Raw genomic sequence first — 19825 nt, 5'->3', positions numbered from 1 at the left:
AAACATTTAAAATATGAGACCCCAGAGGGACATAACCAGCTAAAAACAAATAGAGAGGAGGAACACACACAGACAGATTCAAACATTAATAAAAACACAAATAAAAAGGGTGGCTTTAGCCTGACGCCGAAACAACGCTAGTGTGGTGCCATGTGAATATCCTGAAGAAGAGAATTCCACAGCCTGGGAGCAAAAGCTGAGAATGCCCTGTTCCGCGTAGATGTTAATCTTATCTCCACAAGTGGGGGAACACGAAGCAAAGCCTACCCAGCTGACCTCAATCTCCGGGCAGGTTCATATAGGAGAAGACGGTCCTTCAGATACCCCGGACCCAACTCATTTAAGGCTTTATAGGTCATAACTAAAATCTTAAATTGTTCCTGGAAACATACCGGAAGCCAGTGCAGCTGCCGAAGCACTGGCATAATGTGCTCAGTATAACTAGTGTTAGTTAAAATTCGAGCAGGCGCATTCTAAACCAGTTGAAGTTTCCGAAGGCTCTTTAGAGGCAGCCCCACATAAAGTGCATTACAGTAATCCAATCGGGATGTAACAAGAGCATGGATCACTGTGGCCAAGTCATGCTTGTTCAGTAAGGGTCGCAGCTGGCAGATCAAACGAAGTTGCCCAAAGGCACTCCTGGCTACCAAAGAAATCTGATTTTCAAATGTTAAAAAAGGGTCCAGGAAGACTCCCAAGCTGAATACTTGTTCTTTCAGGGGGACAGTAAGCCCATCTAGAAAAGGTGACATGCCACATTCACGAACACATGGCTTCCTGATCCTCAATCTTATCTGGGTTCAACTTCAGCTTATTTGACTTCATTCAAGTTCTCTCTCTCTTCAGGACACTACCAATGTGTGAGACACTCCAGCTGATCCCTGGCTCCGCATTTCAAAGGGGCAGTGCAGCATTAACGCCTGCGATTAATGCGTTAATCCTGTTCTGCGTTAATCGCAGGCATTAACGCAGATAAATTGACAGCCCTCATTAATATTAACATATATTTTTCTTTCTTATATACATGTAGGCTTGGGAGAATTATATTTTTTAAATAATTTTGATGCATAGTATTAATTGTTTTAAGCATTTTTCCCAAGTTAAATTTTCACAGCTGCAGAAAAATATGGGATCAGACAATTAATTATTCAATGACAGTAGAAATTGAGTTAAAAAACTAAAAGCTTTATAACTTTAGTAGTAAATATGTCAAAATATACAAAATAAATATTGGTATATCAAATTCATGTTCTAAGCAGCATTTTTCTTACTTTCCCTAAGAAAGTATCTATAAACTTCAATTATAATTGATGGAAAATTTTTGCGTATGTCTGATGAAATCAATGTTTACTAATACTAACCAATAAAAATCTAATCCAGCCTACATATGAGCAGCTTAGAAGTATGAAAACAGAATGTGAAAATATATAAAAAGCAATAGAGATTGTTTTAATTTTTATTTTGATATTAAGAAATACCAGGGAAAAGTCTGATTTTAACTGCAGTATTTTCCCTGTGAATAATTTTGTATTAAGGAAAATCAAGTATTCAATCCCCATCATGTATATTCTGGGACTGAGATTTTCATTAACAGTACTCAGATTCTAAATACTTTACTGTCTGGTCTGGAACTGAAAGAATTGTGTCTTTCCAACCACTATCTTATTTTTGTTCTACTGATTTTTAGTAATAGGATGGCAACAAATACCAACGTGAGATTTTTAAAAGCACCTATGTGAAGTAGGTGGACAGCTCTCATTGGGTGCATCTACACTGCACCCTTAGCTTGAAATAAGCTATGCAATTTGAGCTACGCAAATTGCATAGCTTATTTTGAATCAATTTCTAAATAGCTTATTTCATAATTTTGAAATAAACCACTATTCCAAAACATCCTTAATCCTCGTGGAATGAGGTTTACAGGAACATCAGAATAGTGAGCCTGTTATATTTTGAAATAATGGGCTTGTTTCAAACATATGGAATAGCTACTTCCGGATATCAGAAGTATCCCGAAATAGTGCTGCAGTGTAGACGTACCCACGGAGTGTTAATGGGAGTTAAATGCTTTTGAAAATTTTACCCCTAACCTAGATGTTTTCCGACATCTGACACAAACACATTATCTGACACTTCTGGATTGAGTAGAGATTTGAATTGCTTTGCTCAGACCCAGCAATTTATCTTCTACATCTCAGTTATCACTTCAGTATGCTTTCTATATTAACTTTGCTAATATCCTTTGTGGAATATATTTAATCATGACAGTGTGTAATGTATAAGTCTTGGAGGCAGTTAGTTAGTTAATGCCTATTACGCCTGCTGGCGTGTAAGGCAGCAATGAAGGTTCTCCATTTTTGTCTGTCTTTGGCTATTTTCTCCAGTGTATCTCAGTTGTAATTCATTATCTTCATGTCTGCCTCAACAGTATGCCACCATATTGTCTTGGGCCTCCCACGTTTCCGTCGTCCTTCAGGCATCTAGTGAAGTGCTATCTTTACAATGGCATCTGCCTCCCTTCTCATCACCTGCCCTATCCATCTCCAGCATCCTCTCATAATGATAGTGGTAATGTCCTCCTGGTGGTATTGCAGGAGCAGGTGGTGGTTGGAGATTGTTTTCAGCCAAAAGATGCAAAGTATCTTACAAAGGCTGGTGGTATGAATGGATGAGAGCTTGGCACGGTCGCACTCTCATCCGCCAGCTCTCTGAACAATATAGTAGTGTTGATATGACACAGCTCTAAGCTTGATGTGGACACTGTATTGTGTAGATCTCCATACATTGTTCATACACCTGAGGACATTTCTGGCCTTACTTAGTCTGCTCTGGATGTCGTTCTTGGTGCCTCCATCATGGCGAATGCTGCTTCCTAAGTACGTAAAGCTATCTATGCTGGGCAAGTCTGCATCATGTATCTTGATTGATGCTGGTGAATCTATATTGAGAGTCATAATCTCTGTTTTCTTCTGGCTAACTCTTAGTCCAACCTCGTGTCCAAAGGTGCATAGGCGTTATGTCTTTTCCTGCATGTGTTAATGGGTTTGGGAAAGCAACGCAAGGTCATCCGCAAAGACAAGGTCTTCCAATGTGATAAAAGGTTCCATCTGATACCCCTTGATATATCTGCTGTTGTTCTCTGTATCACCCAGTCGATCACCATGTTGAAGAGTAGTGCAGATATGATGCATCCCTGTCTAACCCCATTCTTGACTTTGAAATGGTCAAGAGTCACATGGAGGCAGTGCCCCACAATAATTTAAATCTCACTTCAAAAGCTGTTGCCCGTAGTTTTGGACTCTACTATTGAATTCCATGTGGTGTGCCCAGGGGTCATTCTGTGGCCCATGCTATTTGCTATCTACATATAACCATTTTCACAGTTATGTGAATTATTGATGCCTGAGGAGTCTGTTTGTTGTCCCTGTGGGATAAAACCTGCAGCAAATGGCTGTGAATTTCCAGAAGCGCAATATACTATCTAAGCTTTTAATAGTTTTAGCCATTTATGTTTACATTTAGCTTTGTAACTTAAGTATGAATTTCAGATGGAACCCTACTTAAGGCACCCTTAGGGAAAAGCCCTACAGAACAACATGAAATGAATACAGGTCTTACAGAAATGTTTCTAAAATCCTGTAAACCCTGTAAAATCTGGTAGAGAACGATATCTTCCATAAAGGCTTTTGGAATTTACATGTGGCACACAAAGTAACATCTATAGTTAAAGCTGACAATACTTTACATTTTAAGTCCAGAGAGGAAGCAGTGGGGCAGAAGTTGTGGAGTGAATAGGATAAAAGCTGCTGTGATGAAGCAGGCAGGGTGAGTAAAACATTGCTATAGGAGCACAAGTTGGGAACAGGACATGGGTAGAAAGAGGGAAAAGGATAGCAGCAGGGGACAAGTCAGGATCTAGGGATGGGTGGGATGAGAGCAAGACTCAGAAGCAGGCAGGGGTTGGGGTGGGGAAAAGAACATGGGCAAAAGATTGTATAACTACCTGTGCACACTCCTCTATAAAAACCTTTATTCTTGAGCTTCAACATTCTTTTGCTACCTTGTACATAGCTCTGATACCCACTGGCAAAGAAATATGTCTCCATTCCCCTCCAGTGGTAGGTCCACATGTAAAATTATGGATTGTACTTCTAATAGTTTCTCCATGAGCTGAAATAGTGGATGGTTATGCTATGAGTCTAAAGAACCCAACTTTGCTAATGACCATGGTCACACTAGGGGTCCATATGAAGACATCTATTTACTTCAATTTTGAAAAAAAAGGAAATCACACTAAATAAACTACATAAAAGGACATAACGTTGCAAAGTCAAGCACTCAAAAGTTAGGAAAAGCCAGAATTAAGGTTCCTTTAGAACCTTTATTTGGCCATCTTGTGCATATGCATTACTATATAGTTTAAACATGCAATCAGAACTTTTTCAGCAAAATCAGGACAGGACTGTGCAGAGAATGAATCAGAGTTATGTAGTGAATGAGATTATTGTCTGTAGGACCCCAGCATCATTTCTTGCAAAAGTTGGAATATGTGTCATAAATGAGAAAGGGACCAAAAAGTCTTACCGTTAAGGTGTCTCTGAAGAATTAGATTCCATCCCCGCTTTTGCCAGAACTCTTACGTCGCAAGAAGTAAAAATTTCCATGATGGTTACTGTATGTTCCTTATTTTTTAGGTGCCCAACTAGAGACACCTAGAGTCTCATTTGCAGAAATGTTGAGCACACATCACTGAGGTCCAATAGGAGCTCTGCCTTGAACATTAGAAGTACTGTAAATACACTAAGTACTGAGAAAAAAAATATTACACCCTAGACTTCTCAAATTGGGCAAAAATAGTTAATACTTTGGACAATTCTGATTTTAATCTTTGTGCCTCAGTTCCTTGTGTTTAATAGTAATTGCACCTCACAGGAGAGTTATGAAGAAAAAATAATTAATGTATATAAGGTACTAAGATACAATGATGAGATCATCATAATTAAGTCCACGAGGAAGTTAATAATTCTGTATTCAGGGAATGGTTTGGATAATGTGCTTTAAATAATACATAAAACCACAAACTGGTTAATGAGGATAAAAATACATATTGACTAGATAGATTATTATTCTGTCCATCCTGTGCACCAAATGAGGCAAGGCTCCACTGGAAAAAAATGTGTAATCACATATTTGATGGTATCAGAGTATACCTTCACAAAGAAACCAAACTGAGATTGCACAGGCAACCTTTATTCTGATGTTTCCTAACTTTTAACTATTCTTCTGAATGCATCCCTGTATAAAATTAGCCTTTCCTAAAACACACACTTCATCAAACAAACACAACTGGTAGTGCTGGTGGGTAAAAAATAATCTGGTAAACAAGGGTGTAAAGAAGAGCAAAAGGGTGCACTACAGTTGTGTTCATGGTAGTTCTAATGGTAAGGTATGAACCTGTACTTAGAAGAGTGGATTTTTATGTATGTTAGGTGCTCTAACTTCTCCATTCTTTGCTTTTGTGGTTTGTGCCAGGAATATTATGAATGTAGCAACCCTAACTTCTTCACAACAGTGTTTTATGTATTAATCTGTGAAGCAGATTCTTTTCATTTGTGATTTTCTATGTTGTGGTGTCTACCCTAAATAAGTATTTGATAAAGTGGACTCCTGAATTTATGCAAGGTGCCCTTCAAACTACTGGCTCAGATTGCCAGATCTTGAGTGAATAAGTGGTTCCATTCTTTGACTCGAGACAGTGTATGTGCTTGGAACCAACTGTAATTTCACTAATATAAGACAACTCTGAGAAATACACTGGCAGCTATATTTAATCTAATTGGGCAGCTATATTTTACTTTGATTAATAAGAGTTAAAGCTAATATAAGGGTTACTTCAGTGTCATTTGGAATAGAAAAACAATCTGGATATATTGCTATATTGCAGGATTGAATGAGAGTCAACAAAAATTTGAGGTTATTGACCTTAGAGGAAAATTAATAGGGAGGTCATCTGATTCTGTCATATCACTAGCACACTCAATTTTATCTATTAGTCTTAACCTATAAAATATCCATGTCTCTGAATTTAATTCTTCAAAATTAAACTTGATTTCTATGCAAGTTCTACAGGCTCTCTAACACTCCTTTTAAGAAGCTGCATTCCCTAATTACCCCATCAAACTATACAACTTCTTAGAGAGACAGGATAGGTGAGATGATATTTGAATAGTAACATGACTAAAATAAAATGGTTATATTTAATATTTAGTCCAGTACAAGTTATTACCTACCCATCTTGTCTCGCTAATATCTTGGAATCAAAACAGCTACATACAATTTTTTTGCAATTTTTACAATTGTAAACACACCATTTTTTGACACTGACAAACAGTAGAGATGTTTAATCATCCTTTTTTAATTTCAGTCACATGTAGATGTCCGAACAAGGTAGTATGGGAGAGATTCCAGAAGTCTGGAAAAGGGCAAATATAGTGCCCATCTATACAAAGAGAAATAAGAACAACCCAGGAAATTATAGACCAGTCAGTTTAACTTCTGTGCCAGGAAAGATAATAGAGCAAATACTTAAGGAATTGATCTGCAAACACTTGGAAGATAATAAGGTGACAGGTAACAACCAGCATGGATTTGTAAAGAACAAATCATGTCAAACCAATCTCATAGCTTTCTTTGATAGGATAACCAGTCTTATGGATAAGGGAGAAGTGGTGGACGTGGCATACCTAGACATTAGTAAAGCATTTGATACAGTCATGCATGGTCTTCTTATCAATAAACAAGACAAATACAACTTAGATGGGGCTACTATAAGGTGGGTGCACAACTGGCTGGATAACCATTCTCATTGAGTAGTTATTAACAGTTCACAATCCTGCTGGAAGGGCATAACAAGTGGGGTTCTGCAGGGATTTGTTTTGGGGCTGGTTCTATTCAATATCTTCATCAATGATTTAGATATTGTCATAGAGAGTACGCTTATAAGTTTGTAGATTATACCAAACTGGGAGGGGTTGCAGTTGCTTTGGAGGAGGGCCATAATTCAAAATGATCTGGACAAATTGGAGAAATGGTCTAAGGTAAATAGGATGAAGTTGAATAAGGACAAATGCAAAGTACTCCACTTAGGAAGGCACAATCCATTTCAAACATACAGAATGGGAAGTGACTGTCTAGGAAGGACTACAGCAGAAAGGGATTGAGGGGTTATAGTGGACCACAAGCCAAATATAAGCCAACAGTGTGATGCTGTTGCAAAAAAAGTAAACATGATTCTGGGAAGCATTAACAGGAGTGTTGTGAGCAAGATATGAGAAGTTATTCTACCTCTGTACTCTGCGTTGATTAGGCCACATTGGAGTATTGTGTCCAGTTCTGGGTACCATATTTCAAGAAAGATGTGGAGAAATTGGAGAAGGTCCAGAGAAGAGCAACAAGAATGATTAAAGGTCTAGAGAACATGACCTATGAAGGAAGACTGAAAGAATTGAGCATGTTTAGTTTGGAAAGGAGAAGACTGAGAGGGGACATGATAGCGGTCTTCAGGTATCTAAATGGGTGTCACAAGAAGGAGGGAGAAAAATTGTTCTCCTTGGCCTCGGAGTACAGGACAAGAAGCAATGGGCTTAAACTGCAGCCAGGTTTAGGTTGGACATTAGGAAAAACTTCCTAACTGTAAGGGTGGTTAAACACTGGAATAAATTGCCTAGGGAAGCTATGGAATTTCCATCACTGGAGATATTTAAGAGCAGGTTAGATAGACATCTACCAGGGAAGCTCTGGACCAGGAGCAGGTAAAAGGGCCTCTGTGGGCTGCATCCAGCCCAACATGTGGGTGGATTTGGCCCGCGGAGGCCCTGCTGCTCCCCTGCCATCAGGCCAATTAGGGTCTGGCGGCGGGGGAGCGCCTGAAGCTTCTCTGCTCTACCCCCACCCTGCGAGTAGCATGCGGCTCTTCAAAACTAATCAGGGCCTGCGGGCGGGAGAGCGTGTGAAGCCTCCTCTCACCCTGCCAGGAGCAGGTGGTGCTTTGAAGCACCGTGCACTGCTCACAGGGTGCAGGGAGAGTGCAGAGGAGGCTTCGTGCACTTCTGCATGAAGCTTCCTTCGCCCTGCCCCAGCCCTGTGAGGAGCCCGTGGCATTTCAAAGTGCCACGGGCTCCTCGCAGGGTGGGAGGAGGGTTCCCACGGTCTCCCGTCCCCAGGCCCTGATTGGCCTGGGGGTGGGGGAGCATGCCAAGTCTCTCCCAGGGCACAGGTACCTAGTGGGAAGGGGAGGCAAAGGGGCTCCCCCACACCGAGACCAATCATGGTCTGGGGATAGGGTGGCTTCACCCCTTCCTGCTTAGGCCCCGTACCTTCTGGGGCTACTTCAAACATTTTTAAGTGGACCCTGGGGAAAAATTATTGCCCACCCCTGGTCTAGACAGTACTGGGTCCTGCTGTGAGTGCAGGGGATTGGACTCGATGACCTCTTGAGGTCCCTTCCAGATCTAGTGTTCTATGATTCTAACATGCCATGAAAATTCAGGTCAACTCACAATAATGTAAAGATACTGCAAAAATGAATTGTATTTTCCCGATTAACTTGAACATTTTAATTTTAGTATAGTTCAGTTCTGCAAATTCCAAGAAGGAACTTTACTAATGGAATCAATGTTCATAAATCAACTCAGAGAGATACAAGGAAGGTTATTCACATGCATAAGTGTTTCCAGGATTAGATTTGTCAAAGTTGAACACACACACACAAAAGAAAAAAAAAGAGGAAAAACACAATCTATCTATGGTAGAGACAAAGACAGGATCCAATTCACCAGAGTAACATTGAATTTCTGAACCATGGGACTACTCCTATTTTTTTCGTGCAATCCCCTGCCTCCTACACAACACACCATCCAATTCTGCAACAAGTGAGGCAGAGTCCTGCAGACCATTCACTGTAAGACATTTGATTGATTTTTAAAACTCCAGCCATCCTGTGCACTGGATGAGGCAGGGATCATGTGGTAAAACAGTTTGTGATCATGTACTTAAAGTCTTTATCCGATATGATGCACATGCACAATACTTAATACTGGTATCATCTCACTTTTAATTGAATGGTCACCTATCGTTTAACGTAATAAATTACATTAAAATAAAATTTCTATTTTCTGATTAGCTTTTATTTTATCTGCAGCATTAAGGAATGCACTTTTACATACACCACACAGATCTCTTCCATTTGAAGTAGTAGTTCAATCCTTTTTGCAGACTATCCACTAGAGGTAGATGAGATACACACTTTGCCTCTGGGTTTCACAGCTATATGCAAACAGCAAAGTAATGTAAATACTCAGCACTTTTAGATTCAATTCCACAGTCTCAAAGAAAGTGTACTCTATTGGTTTTTAGACCCCTTTGCCCAGGCTGTCTTTCCTCCTCTGCTCCTTTTCACTCCCATCTTCTTTCCAACCATCCTATAACTCCAGTTCTGCGCCCTTTCCCTTTTATTGTCCCTTATGCTTTTGTTTTCTGCTCCTGTTCTCTCTGTTCCTTCATCTCCTGAGTTTCTCACTCCTCTGCAGTCCAGTCAGACTGTTTCCTCCTCCTTTCCACACTGCCTGGATTGGAGTTGAAGGTGGTTTCCTCCTATAACTCTTCTTCTTTCTCCTAGACTGATCCTGCTGACAGTGTGTTAAAAGGTTCTGAAGCTTGTGATCAGTCTGCTGAGAAAAAAAAATACCACTGGTCCCTCAAAAGGGTAATCTGTTGGACCTCCTGAGGAAGCCTTGATGACTGGAACCACAAACAATTATGCATTGTAATACCTGATGTAGTGACTCTGGCAGCAAAATTTGCAACATTCAATGAAGCCTGAAGCAAGGTCATGGCTACCATCTTTGCCTCATTCACTACACTGTAGGGGTATGTCTACACTAGCCACCCTAGTTCAAACTAAGGTGGCTAATGTAGTCATTTGAACTTGCAAATGAAGCCTGGGATTAAAATATCCCCGGACTCCCTGCCCGCGGCTACACACGGCATGGGCTAGGTAGTTCGAACTAAAGCTCCTAATTCGGACTCATTGCAGGAAAAGTAATGGTAGTCCGAATTAGGGGCTTTAGTTCGAACTACCTAGCCCGTGCCGCGCGTAGCCGCAGGCAGGGAGTCCGAACTACCGGGCATTTAAAAATGGCGGCGCCCGGGAACATGCAAATGAAGCCCAGGATATTTTAATCCTGGGCTTCATTTGCAAGTTCGAAAGTCTACATTAGCCACCCTACTTCGAACTAGGGTAGCTACTGTAGACATACCCTAAGATACTCTTATTTGGCTTCCTCTGGCAACTCATCTGTAAGTTTAAAAATATTATTCTAGGAGGAAATGTCATAATGCCCCAGCAATGCTTATGGATTAGAAATGCATAATGGAAATTAAACTGTAGAATAAAATTTTCTCCCAAAAGGATCACAATTGTTTGCATCTTGTGCACCCTGGTGCTCTCTTTAGTTAAAAGTTGAAACCACCAAGGACCCCAGGGTAAATATAAATATATTCAAACACTTGGGAGGGGACCTAATACTTCCTTTTCATTCATTTTGACTATGGGAGGTAGGAAAGATGGCATTTGTCACAATATTTTTGTGAATTCCAGAAAAATTTCATTTATGGGGAGCACCATTCAAGAGGGTCCCACAGATCCCAATACATCAGCACTTTCTGTCGGCATTTCTGAACGGGTACGTCTACACTAGCCCCCTAGATCGATCTAGGGAGGCTAATGAGAGCGACCGAAATTGCAAATCAAGCCCGGGATTTAAATATCCCATGCTTGATTTGCATGTTCCCCGCTGGTCGCCATTTTATAAATTGACTAGCCCAAAGTAACTGCCCGCGTCTACACGCAGCAGTGAAACGGGATTCCGATTTAAAGCCCTAACTCAAATTAGCTGGTATTCCTACTGCAATGAGGCAAATTTTTTCCAAATAACCACAGCTGTGCCATCTACACGCATCCTGTTTCGAAATAAGTATTTCAAAATAGGCATTATTCCTTGTGAAATGAGGATTTATTATTCTGGAATAAGAAGCCAGTTATTTTGAAATTATTTCAAATTAATGGGATTGCTGGGTAGATGCTTAGTTAGTGTAGATGTGCCCTCACAGACTGGTCTCAATAGCACTACTTGGGCTGTTATATGCACTACAGAATGCCTGCTTCCTAATTTATTTATTGGACTTTGGTGCCAGAAACCTCAATCTTCTTGATGACAGTTCTTTTGATGAAGTATACTGTTTTTTTCTTGGTACTGAAGAAGGAGATTGGTGCCGAGACTCTGCCACGTCAGGAAGAGTGCTCCTAACCAAAACAGAAGTGTTCAGTGCTCTCCCCAAGAAATGAAGGTTCTGGGAGTGGGCGCAGGACTGCCTACATAAAAAGGAGTTTTATAGTTTGGCCTCTCCATCTTTTTAGTTCTGAACTTACTGTCCCTAAAGTTTGGTACCTGTGCCTGATCTCAGCTTCTCCAAAACACTTCAGGTACCTAGAGTGCAGATCACTGATCTGTATCAGCATCTTGCATCCATCACAAGGTTTGAAAAAACACTTGCAGGAACAGAAGACCATACTGAATCCTCTAGTAAAAACGGAAGCCTACTAGGTAAAATTTTCCAGTAAGACAACTAACAAGTACCAACTATATTCAACAGAAAGGATTAGGAAAAACAGAAACTCTTGCAGTAGCAAAGTAGTACACTTCCACAACTGTCATAGAAAGTAAGAAGGAACTGGAAGGGGTCAGGGAGGATCTGTTGTTTATAGAATCATGCAGCAATACAAAGCAGAAGATAGGACCACTGAGGGGAAAATCTGAAACTAGCATACTGGGCACACACACACACCTTAAGTTGAATGAACATGTGCAGTCATTGGAAATAGAATAAGACTGATGGGATGATAACTGCCTATTTGACTTTGGATTTTTAGAAAGACACTTTATAGACATTATTTTGTGAATATCTTCAAAGAATCCTACCGGCAAGCTACTAAGATGTTGTTTTTCAAGGAGTCGCTGCATTTCCTCCAGATTTTGCTGGAAAAGTTGTTGGTCACTATCCAAGTTTCTTTCACTGTTTTCTTGGATCATTTTATCACAGCCAACATTTGTGGAGATCTGCTTCTGATCCAAGAAGCCATTTTTGAATGCTGATGAATCAGAGGGAGAATCTGTAGTTCTTGGTGTGAAAAAATAAAAATTAAGCCAAAAGAAGCTATGTATTTTTTGATCTAACACACACATTTCAATAAAAAATATGCTGAAGTACATGGCAAGAATATAATATCTCCCAAAGAAAGGCAACATAATATAAATTACAGTTGGGGCTGATGGCACTTGTGATTAAGGTTGACTGGATGCTTTTAGCTTTGCCAATCTTTACCATTTGCCATTTGGGCTGAATTTTTTCACGCTTAACAACTGCCTCAGGCTAAACTGAGGATGTTAAATATCGTGTAGTTGACTAATCGAGTAGTCAATCGACATTTCAAAGGGACAGTGCTGCACAACTGATCCCAGACTCTGCGCTGTGCTGCCTCTTTGAAACGCTGCTGCAGCGTTTCAAAAGGGCAGTGCAGCACAGGGCCCGGGTTCCCCCCCCTTGCTGCCTCCATCTGTGAGAGGCAGCAAAGCGGGGGAGCGACTAGTCAACTATCCTGTCGACTAGACCTTAACATCCCTAGGCTGAATTCTTCTGGAAAGATTCTGCAAAAATGGTTAAGATATTTCCAAGACTGATTCTACAGCAGGGTTTCCCAAAGTGTGATCTATGGAGCCCTAGAGCTCCATGCAATGGGTCCAAGGATGCCACAAGAAAATATTTGAGTTGTATGACCCTGTTATTTTGTTACTAAGGGTAAGTCTAGACTGTGTTGGTCTTTCAGGATACCAGAAGTATCCTGAAATAGCAACGACGTGTCTTTAAAAGCGCCCACTGTTTCCTGAAATAGAGGGTGCACTATTCTGATGTCCCTGGAACCCTTGTTCCATGAGGGTTAAGGGATGTGTCAGAATAGTGCCTTATTTTGAAATCTGGCGCCGAATTTCAAAATATGCCCTTTTGATTTAGACTCTGAATAAGCTACGCAATTTGTGTAGTGCAAATTGCATAGCTTATTCTGACAGAAGGATACTGTCCAGATGTACCCTAATTTTCTGATACTTTTCTTGAAGAAAAAAAGAATTTATAAGAAATATGCAAGAACTAAAAATAGAATTCCAAATCTTTGTGTATTTATTTAGGTACCTATTGAATTAAAAAACATGATATTTTTACAGCCCTGCCAAATTTTCAAGATCCCATAGGGACTCTGCGGCCAAAACAATTTGGGAAACCCTGATCTAGAGGGTTTTTTGCCCACATTAAAAATACTGATGACATTTTCTTTGAGAAACTCCAGTGTTCAGGGATGTGGTTTTTGCCATCCCATGAAAATTCACCCAAATTTGGCCTGGAATTCACAAATGCTCACTAGACACTTGCTAGAGATTTGCAACTAAACTCCCCAAAGATACTGTGTACACTTTGCATGCTTCACAGAAAGGATGATAATCTTCTATCAGCTAGCCACTTAATTCAAGTGAGAAAAGTCTATGCAGTGGATATAAAGATTTCAAACTTGTTGACCCATGTAGGTGTCAATATGGCATCTACTACAGAGTTTCTATTTTTTAGGGGTTTTTTTCACACGCAAAAACTATATTTAAAGAGATTGAGGAAGACATATATCCCATAGCCTAGCAACTAGGACACTCTCTTGCATATCGGAAATCAAAGTTCAAATTCTTTCTTCACATCAGGCAGGCAAAAAGCAGGAGAATTAAACCTGAGTCTCCCACAGCATAATGAGTTTCTGAACCATTAAACTAATGCTCAAAAGGAAGGTGCCATCTCATTTTCCTCATTCCTGTGGTTGATGAAAATTATTCCTCCTTTGCTTTTGTTAAAATGCCCAAAATTGAAACAAAAAAGAATCAAGTTTCAATGTTTTAATTCAACCCCAAATAAAACGTTGTATTTTTTTCAGAACTGTCCAAGAGCAAAGAAAATATATTATTCTTCCTGTTCTACTCCTGGGGTGGTAGGATGGCATATTTCAGCCATTGCAGCAATCTAGAACAGTCTTGGTGCAGTCTAGAACAGTCCTGAGGCTGCTCTAACTGAGAGATTGAACTAACTCTCAGGATTAGGAAAGTGCAAAAGTTTGCCTCTTTTCCTCCACTTTTGTGCATGTAGACATCAAACAATTTAAAGATATGGCACAAAATTTTCTCTTTAAAAGTTTTCATAGCAGCATTTTTTCTATTTAACAGTCTGCCAAAATTTTCAGAAGAGTGGAGTCAATTATCTTCTGCATATTGCAAGGCATTAACTAAATTTAGTTTTTAAAAACAATAGAATAAATCGAATGCTTACCGGCAGCTACTTTTGTACCTATTAGATGATGATAAATATAACCGTGATGTTAAAACTGATCCTTGAATATTTTCAAGAGCCTCTTCTAATTGAGGAGCTGGTTTTCTCTCAACTATATGGATTAAAGGGAAAGACATATAATCAGGAAACATTCTATAAAACTTTACCAAAAGATGTTTTGGCCAAAATTTTCAAACTTGGATACCTTAAGTCAGACTAACAATAAACAAAAATGGTTTGATCATACCTTTGATCAAATGGGGTTGCTCAGTACCTCTGAAGAAAAAACCCACAAGAGAGTTCTATTTAAATGCCAAAATGTGGATTATTCAGGAGTTTGATCTGAATGTAATAATTTTTGCATCTGTCTGTAGTTTACATTGCTCAAATTTGTCAAGGATGGTACTTCGTCCTGCTATGAGGGCAGGGGAAGGAATTACTTGTTTTTGTGACACGTAGCAGGCAACGTATAACATGCCTCCCACTGCTCCCATTTGCCAGCAGGAAGCCTCTGGGAAGGCTGGCAGGGGAGGCCTGAAGGAAGTGTGTTCTGAGGGAACAAATTAGCAGTACACAAGGAGTCATCTTTGCTTCTTGGTTTCTCCCACGGGGGCGGAGGGGGGGGGTGGAGGGGGGGGGGAGGAAAACACATTTGCGCCAAGCCATGTATAGTCTGTTTATTCTCTGCATGCAGAATCTTGCGCAGAGCCTCTCAGCCTTCTTCCTCCTCCCTTCCCTGCAGGAAGCTGCACTGACGCTCCAGTCTTGGGGAGTGGTGGAAAGGCTACAGCACCAGTATGGGCTCCTTGCTGCAGGGGGAGAGCCATAGATTGCCAACCCCTGCTTTAGAGGATAGTTTACTTAGTTATTTCTGTGCATATCCAGTGGTTAAGGGTTGGACACTGCAGTGGAACACTTCAAGGGTCTTAGGGATTGGGTTGCACCTAGGCTATGTCTACACTTCAAGGTTTTTGCACAAAAATGGCCATTTTTGTGCAAAAAACGGCAGAGCGTCCACACCTCAAGCATGTTTTTGCACAAAAAAAAAAATACAGTAAATCAACAGGACAGAGGGCTTTTGTTGGTAGAGTTATTCCTCTCCCCACGAGGAATAACTCATTTTTGTGCTATAGCTCTTGTGCAAAAATCCATGTGTGGACGTTCTGTAGGGGTTTCTTGTGCAAAAAGAGCCTATCAGAAAAAGCACAGGTGCTCTGATGGCCGTTCTGTTAATGGTAATCAGAGCTTTCTTGTGCAAGAGTGTCCATGCAGTATGGATGCTCTCTTGCACAAAAGCGCAAGAAGGGCTTTTGCACAAGAAGTTTGTGCAGAAGATCTCTTCCACAAAAAGCTTCTTGCACAAAACCCCTGCAGTGTAGCCAAAGCCCTATTGCTAAGGTACATTGCAAACTGAGGGCTGCCCTGAGGAGATTGTTTGCATAGCTGAACAGAGTGGTGGTGTGAGACAGCTGACCCTACATACAAGCAAATCTTCCTATCAGTGGAGGCAGAAGGGCAATACATTGTCTCACAGCCCGGGGCACTCTGAGGAATTGATAATACATACATACAGGCTGTGTCTCACTGGCCGCCTATTACGGAATAGGCATGCAAATGTAGCACTTTGGAAGAGGCAAATCCGCGGGGGATTTGCAAGTAGGAATAAGAGATCCTCCGGAATAGGGCTTTATTCCGGAGGATCGCGCCAGTCTGGATGCTTTTCTCTGGCTTATCTCCAAGCCGGAAAAAAGCGGCGGCCATGAAAATGCAAATGCCGCGGGGGATATTTAAATCCCTCGCGGATTTGCCTCTTCCAAAGTGCTACATTTGCATGCCTATTCCGTAATAGGCGGCCAGTGTAGACACAGCCTGTATGTATGTATTATCAATTCCTCAGATTGCCCAGGGCTGAGAGACAATGTATTGTCCTTCTGCCTCCACTGATAGGAAGATTTGCTTGTATGTAGGGTCAGCTGTCTCACACCACCACTCTTGCAAGTAGGAATAAGAGATCCTCCGGAATAGGGCTTTATTCCGGAGGATCGCGCCAGTCTGGACGCTTTTCTCCGGCTTATCTCCAAGCCAGGAAAAAGCGGCGGCCATGAAAATGCAAATGCCACGGGGGATATTTAAATCCCCCACGGATTTGCCTCTTCCAAAGTGCTACATTTGCATGCCTATTCCGTAATAGGGGCCAATGTAGACGTAGCCACAATGTAAAGATTTCCTATAGTGTGATGAATTTCCAAACCTATTCTCTTGCGCTGGGAAAAAGGGAGATGAGCACGCTGGAACTTTTCAGTTGCTTCTTGAAGTTTCAGTTTCCTTTGTTTCAGGATCTGTTCTCTAAATCTTAGTTCTTTTTCTTCTTCTGCCTTCCATTTTTCTTCAAGAGCTCTATTTAAAAAGTAAAAACAACAGGATAGTTTGTTTTTTTGATTAACATAACTCAGGATTTATAATTGCAATCTGATAAATTACTTCATAAAACTATATGCTTAATATCATATCCTTTTTAGTTTAAAAGCTTACTTCTTGACAGATTACAGTGCTACACAAATTGCAGAGTAAATGGAACATGAGGGTTCAATTGAGAACATTTTTTAAATTGGACAATGTCCTACAAGTGTCAAAAAAACAATATTTTTATTTGTTACATTTACTCAAATGATCTGATGCTCCCTTATGAGAGTGTAGGAACTGCCAAGCAAATCAAATCAGTATTTGGTCTCCAACATTGGCCAGTAGCAGATGCTTCAGAAGGAAAAATAATGTCACAGAATATATCCTCCCTGTAATATCTCTGCTGTCCAAGTGAGTCACTGCAAGTGCTCTATGCCTCAGTTTCTCATGTCATCAATAAGTTTAATTAGCTTTACATAGGGAAAGAATACATTAAAAATTCATTAAACAAATCAGATGTTTTCAAATCACAAGGTCCTCAGGAAACACATCCTAGCTGTTGGAGAAAATACCTGAGCAATTAGCAATTATCTCTGAAAAATCACACAAAACAGGAGAGTTTACAGAGGACTAGAAAAGGGAAACTATAGTGCTAATCTATAAAGAGGGAAATAAGGATAATTCTGGAAATTACAGACTAGTCAATTTATCTTCAGTACTTAGAAAGATAATGGAACAAACAATTAAGCAATCAATTTGCAAACATTTAGATGATAATAAGACGATAAGCAAAAGTCAGCATCAATGTTCCCTCTAATCTTTTCCCTTCATGTGCAAAAAATTTTTTTATGTGCACATGTGTACAACCAATAAAACAAAAAAAAACTAGCTGTGGGCACTCTGCTAATCTGTTGGGCTAATCTCTCCTGAACAATTGCACAAGTGTGCACTTACAGAAAATGCTGGTAAGTATGGATTTGAGAAGAACAAATCCTGTCAAACCAATCTTCTTGGACTAGGTAAAAAGCATTGTAGATGGGGAAAGCAGTGGGTGTGGTATATCTTGACTTTAGTAAGGTTTTTGACATTGTCTCACATTATCTTCTCATAAACAAACTAGGAAAATATAGCCAAAAGGATCATCAGTTGGCATGAGCATCTGGAACCAATGTTCACTTTAGCTAAAAAAAATAAGGATGACCAGGACAGAGCTTAAAAAGTTATTGTCCTTGCCAAAACAGTACATATTATCACCCTACTTATGAGGGAAGATGAAAATAACTGGATTTGTTTAGTCTGGACATGACGGGGCGCCGTCGCCCCGCTCCCTCTGTGAACAAGCCGCAGCGCTGGGTGGCAGACAGCGTGGCATGCCGAGGAGCTCCGGCGCATGTGCGAGTGGACTGGGGGGCTGTTCAAAAGGAACTCTGGCATGCCCGAACAGGGCGAGTGAGCTGGGTGAAGCGGGGGACGCCAGCCAGGTGTCCGGAGCAGAGGCAGGAGTGGATGTGGCAGCTGCTTCCGGAGGAGTGGGGAGAGAGAAACTGAGGAGGAACAGCAGTGAGCAGTGGAAAGAGCCCAGGAAGTGGGGGGAACACCGGCTGCCAAGGAGTCCAGCAGGAGCGCAGCAGCTACAGGGGCCGCTGGGGTGGGAAGCAAGGGAGACCGGCCCCAGGGGCCCAAGACCAAGGTCGGCAGACTAGCAGGCAGACCACCAGTGGCCGTTACCACACCAGGGAGCCCTCCAGGAGGGGACAGCAGAGAGACATGTGATGGTTTGACGACCAGGACACTGGCTGCTGAACCCCTGTTAGGAAGCACCCCAACGGGGTACGGCAGGGGAGTGAGCACCACAGTTACCGAGACCTTACAGCGACCGGAGAATCATGAAGACAGAGCGGCGGTAAGGCGCAGGAACATCGGTCAGGGTTGTATGCAGAGACGCAGTGTGTGACGGGGTAGGAAGCGGTCCAGGGGAAAGAGCGACTAAGCAGAGTCCAGGAGTCAGTTGGCATCGGCTCCTGAAAGGGACCCCCTGAAGACAACTTGCCATTCCTAGGGCCCCGGGCCAGGGCCTGGAGGAGAGGGTGGGCCCGGGCCCCTCTACCCAACCAACCCCTCTTCATACAGCAAGGGACCCACGACCAGGCCGAGCCGACCTGGTCGGACTCCGGATCAGGAACTGAAAGGCTGTTCACTGGACACACAGCCAGGAAGGGGACACACAGCCAGGGAGAGCAGATCTCCCCAGCGACCTAATAGGCCCTGTAGGTTGGGACCTCCTCTGGGCCATGGCACTAAGCCTCATTCCCAGGATGCGGGCAGCCCGTCACTTGAAGACAGGGCTAAACTAAGCCAGGGTGGGTTGCCATCGTCTTACGCTGGGGGAGCCCCCACCTCACACAGGTTTAGTGGCCACTAGGGAAAACTTCCTGTCAGGGTAGTTAAGCCGGGGAATAAATTGCCTAGAGAATAATGTTCCCTTTAATTTTTTCATCTATATGAGGAATACATGTTGTTATGTGCTCTGAGGCATGTGGGGATGTGCACTATCAATAGAAATATGTGCTGCTGGCTGTGGGCTCTCTGCTAGTCAGCTGGGCGTAGGGTGGCCGATGGTTTCAACAAAAATACCGGAGACACTTGACATTACATCACAATCTACATTACATCTTATTTAGAAAATACCGGACATTTATATTTTCTCAATTTGTTTCCCAAACAGAAAGCTCAAATACTGGACTGTCCGGTTCAAAACTGGACACCTGGCAACCGTAGCTGGGTGGCATTTGAATCATTCCTGGGCAGCGGCCCAAGAGCTCAGCTTACAGGGAACACTGCTAAGGCGAATCCCTAACATTTAAAAATTTTGAAGAACGGGTTACAAACACCTATCACTGATGATCTAAATAATACTTAGTCATGCCATAAATGCAGGGCTTGGACT

General features: G+C 41.6%; 1 protein-coding gene across 2 annotated transcripts in view; it reads right to left on the bottom strand.

The window, feature by feature from the left end:
- Positions 1–19825, bottom strand: part of CEP126 (centrosomal protein 126) — a 73042-nt gene that overhangs the window by 45790 nt on the left and 7427 nt on the right. For both annotated transcript variants that reach the window (XM_075919283.2, XM_089775743.1), the window contains exons 3-5: positions 16727–16872; positions 14476–14587; positions 12039–12237 (exon numbers count right to left, since the gene is read on the bottom strand). In XM_075919283.2, the coding sequence (XP_075775398.2) occupies positions 12039–12237; positions 14476–14587; positions 16727–16872 (457 nt within the window). The remainder of the gene's footprint in view (positions 1–12038; positions 12238–14475; positions 14588–16726; positions 16873–19825) is intronic.

The sequence above is a fragment of the Pelodiscus sinensis genome, chromosome 1, assembly GCF_052426305.1.
Source record: "Pelodiscus sinensis isolate ZL-2025 chromosome 1, ASM5242630v1, whole genome shotgun sequence".
Taxonomy (NCBI): Eukaryota; Metazoa; Chordata; order Testudines; family Trionychidae; genus Pelodiscus; species Pelodiscus sinensis.
Note: the sequence above shows the minus strand (reverse complement) of the source record. Positions and strands in the feature narration are given on the sequence as shown.